Source organism: Stenella coeruleoalba, assembly GCF_951394435.1.
Source record: "Stenella coeruleoalba genome assembly, chromosome: 14".
Classification (NCBI taxonomy): domain Eukaryota; kingdom Metazoa; phylum Chordata; class Mammalia; order Artiodactyla; family Delphinidae; genus Stenella; species Stenella coeruleoalba.
The window spans coordinates 52,613,801-52,626,363 of NC_137160.1; the positions used below are offsets into that span (position 1 = coordinate 52,613,801).

Below are 12,563 nucleotides of genomic sequence, written 5' to 3' on the forward strand. Positions count from 1 at the left end.
ACTAACTATAGGCTTCCATTAATGCACTGAAGCCTGAAATCACCTTGGCAGACAGACATTTTGTATGAGGTGTAACTGAAAAAAATACCACGAGTAAACCACTTCTTTTTCATTTTAAGCTTTGTCCCATTCACAGTACTCAGGGCAAAAGAAACCCTGACCTATGCCAAAGGAAAAAAACAAAAGAACATGGATTTCAGATAAGAATGATCCAGAAACCAAAGGAATTTGGAAAGGGCTTTGTAGATGCAAAGTAGCAAATGCAGAACATGAAGGCAAGTAGGGGGGCCAGCAACTCTGGGTGGTGAACCCACCAAGTTTCAATAGACGTTTTCACCAACATCTAAACGAAAAACCACCGCGGGGATGGTCAGTTGCCAGCTGGAAAGGATGAGGGAGACATCATCTCCTCCTGCCCAGATTGCACCCCTTTCCTATTTAGAGGCTTCACAGGAGGGAGCTGTAATATGATTATTTGTTGATGAAGGGATTTCTAATTGCTGCTTCAGAGGAGACTAACATGACCTATTGGTTTCCTTTGATGTTTTGTTTGCTGACACAATTGCTAAACTTTGAAATGCAGTCAAACTGTAATTTAGTTCAGAAGCTTCTTTTTAAACGTATATTGCAGCACAGAACTGATTTTTAGTCGAAATCTACTTCTCAATTTTTTGTTAATGCAAATCCTTTCTTCATAAAAGGCATACGTGGGCTTCACTGGTGGCACAGTGGTTAAGAATCAGCCTGCCAATGCAGGGGACATGGGTTTGATCCCTGGCCCAGGAAGATCCCACATGCTACGGAGCAGCTAAACCCTTGCGCCACAAGTACTGAGCCTGTGCTCTAGAGCCCATGTGCCACAACTACTGAAGCCCGTGCTCCGCAACAAGGGAAGCCACTGCAATGAGAAGCCCGCGTACCGCAACGAGGAGTAGCCCCCGTTCACCACAACTAGAGGAAGCCCGCACGCAGCAATGAAGACCCAACACAGCCAAAAAAAAAAAAAAGATAAGATAAAAACTTAAAAAAAAAAAAAGCATACGTTTTTCTACCATCTACTGTCATCTTCATTTGGTTTCCTCAATCCCCAGTGAATTGAGGAGCAGACCTCTGATAACAGGGCAGTTGTGTCATACGTGCAGGAGGGGTACAGTCCCTCGCTATCCTGCTCCCTCATGGTGCCAAGCACGGGACTCAAGAGTAGCCTCTAGGGTCCTACCTGGATCAGCCTCACTGCCAATCACAGGGGCCCTCTATTCCCAAAGGGGTGCTTGTGGAAAAGGCCACAGGGATATGGGCAGGCAAAGTGGGCTCCTCTCCTACCAAGCTGGTTCAGGGGAGAAAATCAAACAGATTATTGCTACATCTGCAGTAGTTCACTTTCCCTTTGGGCTGCTCCTATAGCAGGGTCTATACTTCAATACAGATATTGATGCTGCGGGGACTTCCCTGGCGGTCAAGTGGTTAAGACTCCATGCTGCCAATGCAGGGGGCTTGGGTTCAATCCCCAGTTGGGGAACTAAGATCTCACATGCCTTGTGGTCAAAAATTAAAAAAAAAAAAAAAAAAAAAAGATACTGATGCTGTGCTAAAGGAACTAGGCATGAGTAGGCTTGAGGCCAGAATTCAAGTTTCCCTCTGTCTGTCCTTTTCTCTGAGAAGTGTCCTTACTACTTGAACCCCAGTGACCAGTACAAGGACTGGACAAACACCATGCAGCCAACAGGCCAAGTTCTGCCTGACCTGTATTCCACAAGACCTGTTTTCTTGGGCCTGCACAGTTATTTTTTTTTTTTAATTTGAATTTCAATGTCTTTTAAAAGGGCACAAGCTCTCCAGGTCACTGCTAATCCCTAAATATACCCTTAACATGCAGGTCACTTGGCTAATTCTGTGTCACTAACACCCCCGTGGGCTTTTGACCTTTCTGCCTCTGGTGACCAGAAAATTCTCCTTAGTTAACAGAGGACTCAGCTTTTGACATTGAAGTCTCAGGGGCCTTGGATAATGAAAAAGGGTGGATCAAAGAGGAAACCAATAGCTTAGTCTATGAGATATTTTAAAAATCCAACTAAGCCACTCGGGTCCTCTTAGTTCTGCATTTTCTGTTGTGTGCCTTAACTTGGTGGCTCTTGGCAGACTACTTACAGGGTGGTCACCTTCTGGGTCATAAACCCCATGAGGTTCTGCTTTGAATTTATGTCAACATAGACTGTGTCTTTTCTCAGCTTGTTGCCAGCAAAGCAATGCTTAAGTTGGGCTGATTTGGGCTCTGGGAAGAGAGGGCAGCCATTCTTTCAATGGATGCATTTCATTTTGCCCCACCTCTCAAGTTCCAAATGCTCTGGAGATTCATTCATCTTCCTTCTTCTCCTCCTCACACTTTTCCTTCCTTCTTTTTCTTTGACACCCAAATCCAAATGATGTATAAGTGGAGCAGATCTTGGTTGGGTAGGAGTGGGAAACATTGTCCATCTTTATTTTTTTCACTGCAAACTCCACGTTAGGTCCAAGTTTGCTAAAACATACAAGGTCCTCCTAACCCCTGGAGGTATACTTAAACTCAGCAAATAAGCACAGTGCATTTTTTTTGAAAGCAATCAATTCCTCGATGATCAGTCATTTAAAACTATACTAAGACCAGCAAACTTGCAGTGAAGCAGAAAGCAAAATTCACTTTTTAAAAAGACAAAACACAGGATCATAAAGACATTTCATTCCTCCTGTAGGCTTCTTCCAAATGTTTCCCTGGATCCCAAGGGAGTGCTTTACATCTCCATTGCTATTAGGAGTATCTGGGTGAAAGTTTGAGAAGCAGTGTGAGATTCTGGTAAATTCTTTTCTAAAACACAGTCTGCTTTTGTATCTGAGAGGAGTATTTCTTTATTTCTGGGGTTCGTGGAATGAGAAATTATGTAGTCCTTGGCTGGACACTTAAGTCTGTTCCTGGACTTGCCAAAAAGGCTTGGGTTGAGTTACTGGACTGGACTACATATTCCCACTCTGAGACCACCGGGATTGTAAAACTGTTGATGCTGAGTCCATTTCTTGTAAATGGCTCCACATATTCACGAATAAATAGTTTAGTTCTGTTATTGTTGGTTTTGGAGTCACCCACACACACACACACACACACACGCACACAGTTATCTTGTTTATGCAGAAGTATCAAGCATTGGCATTCTCTCTGTTCCGCATTTGTTGGAAGGTAAAGAGGCACCAATAAAGAAATTGTATTATGCATGTTTTCTGCATTGGGTGGCACCTGGGATTTGCTGAATTTGCTGAGAGCACCTTAAATTTTAAAAGGTCCCTGAGCCTCACTTTTTCATGCCATTTGAGTCAGATGGAAAACCAAATAATTAGAATAAGCTAGCTGTGTGGGTCCTTTCTCTTGCTCTCAGCTGACTCCAGACCCTGCTGTGGAATTCTAACACCTCTTCCCCACCCCCGCTTCCAGCTGCTAAACTTCCATGACCAGATCTAAACAACTATCTTCCCTCCTCTCCCCATCTCAGATAATCAACAACTGAGTTAGCATATTACCTAGGACATCGCAGTACAAAAAATGTTCAGAGTAGAAAACAAAACAAAACAAAACCACTCCTAGCCATTGGTTTATCAGAACATCTCATTTACTTTATGTTGGTCTTCTTCAAACTTGAAAAATGACTTTAAAGCAATGAAGCTGATTTTCACCAGCATTATATAGACTCTGACTAATGCCGACCAAAAACACTTTGCCCAGACTGCTTCCCACTAACTCGTACCCAGAGGGGATGGGGTGAAGCAGAATTGAAGAACAAATGTAAACAAAAGTCCAGACATACTGCTCTTTCTTTCAGTGACTCACCCCCGAATGGGACCCTGTCTGAGATCCCACAAAATCCTGTTAAATCTTTCTAGGCAAGATGCTTAACTGCTGTTAGGCTTAGGGAAGAAAATCAGTATCATAGCTTCCCAGTGATACTGCATTTTGGTAATGATCTCAACTTCTGGAGAAGGCAGCATGGTGTGGTGAACGAAGATTCAGCATCAGACTCAGACCAGCCAAGGTTTAAATCCCAGAGCCACCGTTTTTTCGCTGTGCACCATTAGATACGTGACAGGTCCTCCTGGGCCTCTTTTTTTTTTTTCTTTTTCCCATCTGCAAAATGAGAAATGATGACAAGGATTAAATGAGACAGCAGATGAGAGAAGCAAGCCCAGTGCTAGGCACACTATCAATGTAAGCATCCCTTCTTTTTTAAAATCAGATCACAGGCTATGCACATAAAGTAACTCCCCACCAAGAGCTGACTCTGGCCGAGGGCACTGTTTTCTACGAAGGGAGCTCTTGGTGGCCCTTAGTTGTGACTGCTGATTGCACACATCTGGAAACTATGACAACTGTTTTGCTTTGAGCTCAACTTGGCCCAAATATAGCTCTATATAAAGCAGCTTCTCTCCCTCAGTTTTTCCCAACACATCATAGCTTGGCATGAATTTGGGCAGAAGAGTGGGTGTCAAAAGAAATGCAAAATATCTGGGAGGAATTCAGATTCAACTAAGAATCACCCAGCCCTGTATGGCCCCTGGAGTAGCTCCCTGTAGTAACTGTCCCTGGAGTAGTTCATTCAACACTCACAGGAGCCTAGTACGAAGCGCTATTATTATGCCTACTTTGCAGAAGTTTCAGCTGAGTCTGGGAGGTTAAGTGGCTTTCTCAGGGTCACAGAAATAATAAGGTTTGAGATAAGACCCCAGGCTTTTTGACCTGGTTAAGAAAGCAGGAGGATTTACAGAGTTGGAAGATGGGCAATGGCAGTGTCTACTTGCCAAAGCCTGCTTTGAGTTGACACCATCCACAACACGTGCCGGGAAGGGGGGTTGTTGAGAGGAATGTCCCAGGTAAGGTGCTTTTACCTTTAGAAACCCTGTGCCGAGGCCCCCTGTCCATTATGTCACGTATCAACTGGGGCAGGTAGTGAGATCTGGCTACTTAAACATGTCATGTAAACAATATCTGATCACTAACTTTAAAAACAATTTGTAAGGGCTTCCCTGGTGGTTCAGTGGTTAAGAATCCATCTGCCAATGCAGGGGACACGGGTTCGAACCCTGGTCTGGGAAGATCCCACATGCTGCGGAGCAACTAAGCCCGTGCGCCACAACTACTGAGCCTGCACTCTAAAGCCCGCAAGCCACAACTATTGAACACTTGTGCCACAACTACTGAAGCCCACGTGTCCGTGCTCTGCAACAAGAGAAGCCACCGCAATGAGAAGCCCACGCACCGCAACGAAGAGTAGCCCCTGCTCACCACAACTAGAGAAAGCCCGCGCACAGCGGCGAAGACCCAATGCAGCCAAAAATAAATAAATTTATTTTTAAAAAAAGAATGCTACCATTGTCAGCTTTCTGGTTTTTTTTTTTTTAACTGTTTAAAGAAATACAGAGCAATTCTTTTTTTTTTACCACCAAAAGCAACAATAGTTTATTCGAATTATTTTTAATTCTTTAGCAAGAAACATTCATTTTTTTTATGTGAAGGGAAAACCCTGAAGATGTCCAGCCTTAGGTCAGACAAAAATAGCTGAGTCCTAGCACCTACAGAGCAGTTCTAAACACAATTCCCTTATGGGTTTAACTGATGAATTTGTTCTTTCTTTTCACCTGAAAAGCTTCCATTTTCCTCTTGCCCCTTTGTTCTCAGGAGGCAGTTTTGAGTCCCAACATGCCCTGCATCACCTCCTCCTGTGTCCACTGCCGAAGCAGGGCAATCAGAGTGTGGGCTTCAGCACAACCCCAATTGGATGACAAACAGTGAGAGTAATAGGCTGGTAGAGTTTTTAAAATTCCAGAATACCAGAATACAGTACTGCAGCCCCCCTCTCTCCAAATCAAAGCCTACTGAATGAAATGATGACTGTACTCAAGTGCAATTATACTGAGCATGTAAAATTGAAACACTGAAAGTAAATCTTACATTCGGATATTGCATTTCGTATTTCAGCCTATGCCAAATAAGCTAGTGACATTTTTATCATTGTTGAGTGTAATGTCAGGAGACAAACGTCTACAAATTTTCTACATAAGTTTTTCCATTTTATCTGTTTTCCATTTATGGAGTTGAACACATGGTGTGACTTTTAATATTCTCTCCTCCTTCTTCCCCGCATTTTATGACAAGGGATCAAACTCAATCTTGATTATCCTAAATTTACCCTTAGGTAACCTCAGACCCAGAGGGGTTTTTTGTTTTGTTTTGTTTGTTTGTTTTAATTTGTATGGAAAAAGAGAGGAAAAACTTCCAAATTACCCTGTGAACCTGGTCCTATGGATGCTGGCAAATGGCCTGGAAAGAACAGGTGCAGCATGTTATAGAAGACCATGTGGCTGGTGGCTACCAGCTCAGGTCTCTCAGGTCGTGGAAACTCGGTAATAACTGAGGGAACTGTGGGTTTTAACGTATGTCAGATTTCGAAGATGGGGCGGGCTTAGTTGAGCGGGGTCTCCCTGGGGGCGCACAAGGGAAGCGGTTGGGAATGAATGAGCCGAGGCCCCGAGCCCGCGTTCCTGGCAGTGGCGCCCTAGCTCCAGCGCGGTGACAACAAGCGTTAAGGTAACAACCGCCGCCGCCGCCGCCGCCGCCGCCGCCGCCGCCGCCGCCGCCGCCCCCGCCGCCAGAGGATGGCTTCCAGCTTCAAGAAGTCAAACGTGGCCTCCACCAGCCAGAAAAGAAAGGTGGAGCCTAAGCCCGAGCTCACTGAAGATCAGAAGCAAGAAATTCGCGAAGCGTTTGCCCTCTTCGATGCCGACGGCAGCGGCACCATCGACGTGAAGGAGCTGAAGGTGGCCTTGAGGGCACTGGGCTTTGAACCCAGGAAGGAGGAGATGAAGAGGATACTCGCCGAGGTGGACAAGGAAAGCACAGGGAAAGTCAGCTTCAATGACTTCTTGGCTGTGATGACTCAGAAGATGGCCGAGAAAGACACCAAGGAAGAAATCCTGAAGGCTTTCAGGCTCTTTGATGATGATGAAACCGGGAAGATCTCTTTCAAAAACCTAAAGCGCGTGGCCACCGAGTTGGGGGAAAACCTCACTGATGAGGAGCTGCAGGAAATGATTGACGAAGCAGATCGGGATGGAGATGGTGAAGTGAACGAGGAAGAGTTTCTTCGGATCATGAAAAAGACCAGCCTCTACTGAAGTCGGTTTCTCCCGCAAGCATGTGTAGGGAGATTGAGTTGACTTGCTGGGTTCCCTGTTTCTGTTTTGTGAAACCTTAAGGTAGAGCCCAGCACTGTCTCTCCTCTTACCCCCAGCTGGTCTAGATAGTTCTATTTCCAAATCTCTAGCTCAATTATAGAATTTTAAAGATGCTTTTAATGTGAGTTTTGGTTTTTCATTCCCAAGAGCAGACCTGGAGGAGTGTAGGTTGAATCAAAGATTCTGAAACTTCTTTCCATCCACCATTTGCCTTGCATTGGTGGACACCCATTAAACTGAAGGCAAGACATACTGCCTTCAGTTTATATATATATATATATAATATATGGTTCATATATTATTCCTTAAATTCAAGTCATTGTTCTCGCATGATAAGGTGGAATCACCAGCAGGTCATCCTAGCCATTGATTTTCACTTAACTGAATACTGGTTTGAAGGAAAACAGTGCAGCCATTTATTGGGCTCAGGAACGGTACTGCTCTAAAGGATAGGCTTGCCTTTGGCTGGTGGTAAATGGTGCTATTTAAACGGTTCTCTGGTTTCATCACATGCAAATGATTCTTGATTTGTGTGTACATTACCTACTGTGGATTATCGGGGCCACAATGTATTCTTGGGCTACAGAATAAAAACAGAATTTAATATTGGCCCAAGCAAAGTATGATTGGCTTAAGAGGTTAAGCTAACTAATGACTTTGAGTAAATATTTATAAATGTAAGATCTTAGCTTAGGAAGTTGTAAAAAAATATCTGTAACACACTTTGAGCTACTTATCTGTCCTTGGAAAGATAAACTAGTGTTTTAGTTATTAGACGAGTTATACTATAACCTTAGTCATTTTATTATTGCTTTATTACAAGCCACTGTCTACCTTCTAATTCTTAGAACATCTTGGTTCTTGATACTTAATTTCCCCTCCTCTGGTGTATAGTTGATGCCAGAATGTCTGGCATTTAAGTAGTTCTCTATTTTATAATCCCAGGAAACTATTTGTTGTGGCTTGTGTATGCATTAATACTACTTGTTCTCTGTTATAAATTAAACCTTTCTTGTTTTGAAATAAAATACCTACCCATTTGAACATCTACAAATATGAAGTTAGAGAAAAGTTAAATAATATAGCTGTGGGAAGATAATGAAATCTATCTGCTGAGATGGAGGCCTGGACAAACGTTTTGATAATAGGCAACAAAACTAGCAAACAGGCAAGATATTTTGGTCACAACTAAATTAAGTCTTCATACAAAGTCCCATTAAAATAAATGTGAAATTCTGGAAAATTTTTCACTTGCTTTGCCAGCAGTTTTACCCTTCAGAGGATTGTTAATCCAATCAGGAAAACTACTACTCTGGGTTTAATTCTCATTAACAGGGACTAATTTGTCAAAGCAGCAGTACTAGCTGAAGTGATGGGTATGTGGGCATTTACTGTGAGAAAGGATTTTGCTGAGGCGGCTGGCACAGGGCAGGGGAACTCACCCAGACTGCAAATGCTAACAGTTCAGGTTCAATGTCTTAGTGTGGATTCAGGTGCAGTTGTAGGGGATACAGGTGCAGCTCGGACCAGTGACAGCGTGAGGGGCCCGATCTGAGGACAAGGGGAGGAGCGTGGCATTCTGGGAAACAAGAGTTCCTGGCATCCTGATGACCAGAGTCTCGGCCCAAGGATCTACATATGGATCAAGGTAGAAAAAACAGAAACAAAGAAAGTTGGCAGGAACTAGGAGAAAGGGTCAGAGCCTTGGCCAACTGGACTGGGTTCAGTCTTGGCTCCCGGCCCAGCAGAGGATAGAAGCGAAAACCAGGAACCCAGGCTGAAGCCCAGGAATCAAGCTGCCCAGACACCATGGGGTCAACTGTGGAGGCTGTAGCCCAGGACTTAAAGGGTTGCCTTAAAGACACAGTCTGTCCTACACACAGGAAGGGGCTCCAGAATATTCCTGAATCCCATTCACTGCTAAGGAAGAACCTCTCATGGACTACTAGTTTTGCTTCTCAGTCGGCACGTATTCTGGGAGATGGAGGGTAAATCGGGGGCAGGGGAACAACTAGAGCAGACCTAGATTGACATTTGAATTTTAAGAGAAGTAAATCATACACGTCTGGCTGGGTCAGACCTGTATCCCAGTCTTTACACAAATAGAACACAAGAAGTTCAATGAAAATTTAAAAACACCTTTTTGCAGATGAGTAAACTCAGCTATAAAGGTTGGGAAGAACTCAGAAAGTAGTTTTCACTTTACTGGCACTATTACAAATGGTCCCAATAAAGAAGCAGGAAGTATAGCAAAGAAACTGTGTAGGGAGCTCATTGATAAACTCTTGCTTTCTAATGATAAATGTTAACAGGTGAAAAGCTGAGCATCAGGCCAAGGATAAAAATATGACAGTCTCAAGGTTGTATTGCTATCAAGGGAGCTAATGCCCCAAATGAGCAGAGGACAGTAAAGGAATTTTTTTTTTCCTTAAAGGCATCTTAGTTATGTCTAAGATGAGAAGATTGAGGATGGGATAGATCCAACTCTTTAAACTGTTGCAGGTTGGTTTCCATGGGAAGCAGGCTCTTTGAGTCTTAGATGTGTGTACAGGAAGTTTATTTGAGTTCTCTGGATCCCACGGGTGAGGGGGAAAGAAACCAAGACAGGGCAGAGGGAGAAATTGGGCTATGATATGGTCACTAACAGAGGCCTCAGCTGATCTCATGGGGAGCTCTGGGGCAAGGGTGACCCTGCAGATGACCCAAATTGTGACGAGGAAGCTGGGCCTTTAAAACTTGTCATTGACTGACAGTCACTGGACATGAGCTGTCCCTAGGAAGAGGGTATGACCTTGAGCAAGGTGACTGGCCTCAGTCAAGGGCAGTCAGTCTCTGGGAGAGGGAATTCAGTTGCAAACTATTAGCTGTCAAGACTGCCAGCACCTGGGGGATGACTTCAGTTCTGAGGGACAGGCCAGAGGGGAGATCTGGGCAGGGCCCCACGGTGTCCACTACACCCCACACCTTATACCACTTAGATCTACTGGCTAATTCAGGATTCTGATGGATCTTTCTAGATCTAGAAGGAAATCTAGAGGGATGAACTTCAGCCTCTGTCACAGCAGCTGGTCTCGAGACCACAAGTAGTGCTCATCCCAACCACGCGGTCTGGATTCCCCTCACCCTCAGCACCTCTGCTGACATATGACTTGCCTCGTGGGATGACCCAGATCCTCATCCCTGAGGAGTCTGGGCCCCTAATCACCACGCCCCTCTCAGGCTCTGGTTGCTGCACACATCTCTCTGCCCTCAAAATTGACTACAGGAGCCCCAAGAGACGTTCAAGTGTGTCACCTGGGTGCCAAGCATACTGTCCCCACGTTCTGCCCACAGCTCTGCATCCTCCTGATGTCCAGGAGCAGTTACCCATGGTGGTGGCACCTTCCCTGGACTGCCGCCCTCTCAGCACGAGGAACCCAGCGTAACTGGGTGGCACGCATAGTTTGACATTTACTGGGACTCTCGCTGTGCCTACTGAGGGGAACATTCCCCCTCTGGGAGCCAAGATCTCTAAACGCACAGAGGCCAGAGTTGTGGGGACGGGCAGCACAAATTAAAGGGTAAATGCCTGGCAGCTGTGGTAAGAATGACTTCCGCCCTTGATTTGCTGGACTCACGTGACACCACACCATATAATGGCCATCAGTTTTGAGTGTGTGCTGCATCCTGGAGGGTGGCAAGGCATCCTCACTGGTTGTGATGCCCAAGCTGGCCCCTCAGCAGCATCGCCAGCAGGCTTTTCCACTGCTCCATCAGGTCAAAAGCTTCTGTGTGTTATTGGACCAGTAGACTCTGGGCCTGAATTCCCACTGTTGCACTTCCTTTCCTATAAAGTGGGTGCCTCGGTCCAATGGAATATTATGTGGGATCTTATGTCAGTAAATACTCAGCTGTGGTCCTGGCTGAAGCTCCACAAGCAAGAGAGGCAAACCCTTGACCAAAATATGTGTCAAGTCCAGTCAAGATGAGTTGCTCATCTTTCCAGGTGGAAGGGATCTAGTCAGACTACTTGACACCAGGAGGCCTGTTGGCCTCCTTGGGGGATGGTGCTCTTCCCATTTGGTGTCCACAGTAGCTATATCACCCTTCCTGAATGGGAGTCCGAGCTGCTGGACCCACGCACAGCCTCCATCTCTGCCCAATGACTACTCCATTCATGTGCGTACTGTGCCAGCCCTGGGGTGGCAATGACAGAGGTAGACTGGCATCAACTGGCCAAGTCATTCTATCTTCCTAGTTGTTTGGCATCTCTTATACGATACAAATGTTCTGGTAGGTGTTAATATGAATTCCTTACACTTCCTACCCATTGCCATAAATCCATCTATGTACCTTTTTTCCAGATCTTTTTTTTTTTTACATCTTTATTGGAGTACAGTTGCTTTACAATGGTGTGTTAGTTTCTGCTTTATAACAAAGTGAATCACTTATACATATGTTCCCGTATCTCTTCCCTCTTGCGTCTCCCTCCCTCCCACCCTCCCTATCCCACCCCTCCAGGCGGTCACAAAGCACCGAGCTGATCTCCCTGTACTATGCGGCTGTTTCTAGATCTTTTTATTCCTGATGTTTCCTTTTCCAGAGTCCTGAACAATCAGCCAACTGATCGGTCACCACTGTCAGAGCCCACATGTATTCTAATTTCAGGCCACTTTTCTTTCCACACAAAGTGGATTCTGGTCTATCAGAAATTCTGTCCATTGGGAGGGTTTCCTCTTTCACTGATATCTTTCTGGTCCACCTTTGAGTGTAATGAACCTATGGTCCGTTGTACCAAAGCTGACGTATCCCTGAACCAACTTCAGCATTTTTACTCTTCCAACAGCTAGTAATAAAGGACCACCTACCCCCACGTGGGCACAGGTATGAACTGAGGGAGGGGCTCTGGTGCAATTTGATGGATGACAGGGGCCTTCTCCTCACGCAGCTTACTTGGGTCCTCTAGACTTGCCTGTGCCGGATCCCAGGCCTGCGGGTTCTTAGTTCCCCAACCAGGGATCGAACCCATGCCTCCTGCAGTGGAAGCATGGAGTGCTAACCACTGGACCACCAAGGAATTTCCCCAGATATACCACTTCTTTTTCTAGTTTCCCAAGGTAGCAGATTACACTATTGATTGTAGATCTTTCTTCTTTTCTAACATATGCATTCAGTGCTATTCATTTCCCTCCACTTTTCGTTGTATCCCACTGCATTTTTTTTTAAAGATTTTTTGATGTGGACCATTTTTAAAGTCTTTTATTGAATTTGTTACAATATTGCTTCTGTTTTATGTTTTGGTTTTTTGGCCCTGAGGCATGTGGGATCTTAGC

General features: G+C 44.9%; 1 protein-coding gene across 1 annotated transcript; it reads left to right on the forward strand.

The window, feature by feature from the left end:
• Positions 1–6,672: 6,672 nt before the first annotated feature.
• On the forward strand, positions 6,673–7,191 carry CETN1 (centrin 1; the record flags this gene model as incomplete). The annotated part of the gene is made up of 1 exon (XM_079942141.1): positions 6,673–7,191. The coding sequence occupies one exon, from the start codon at positions 6,673–6,675 to the stop codon at positions 7,189–7,191; it is 519 nt and encodes a 172-aa protein (XP_079798267.1).
• Positions 7,192–12,563: the final 5,372 nt, after the last annotated feature.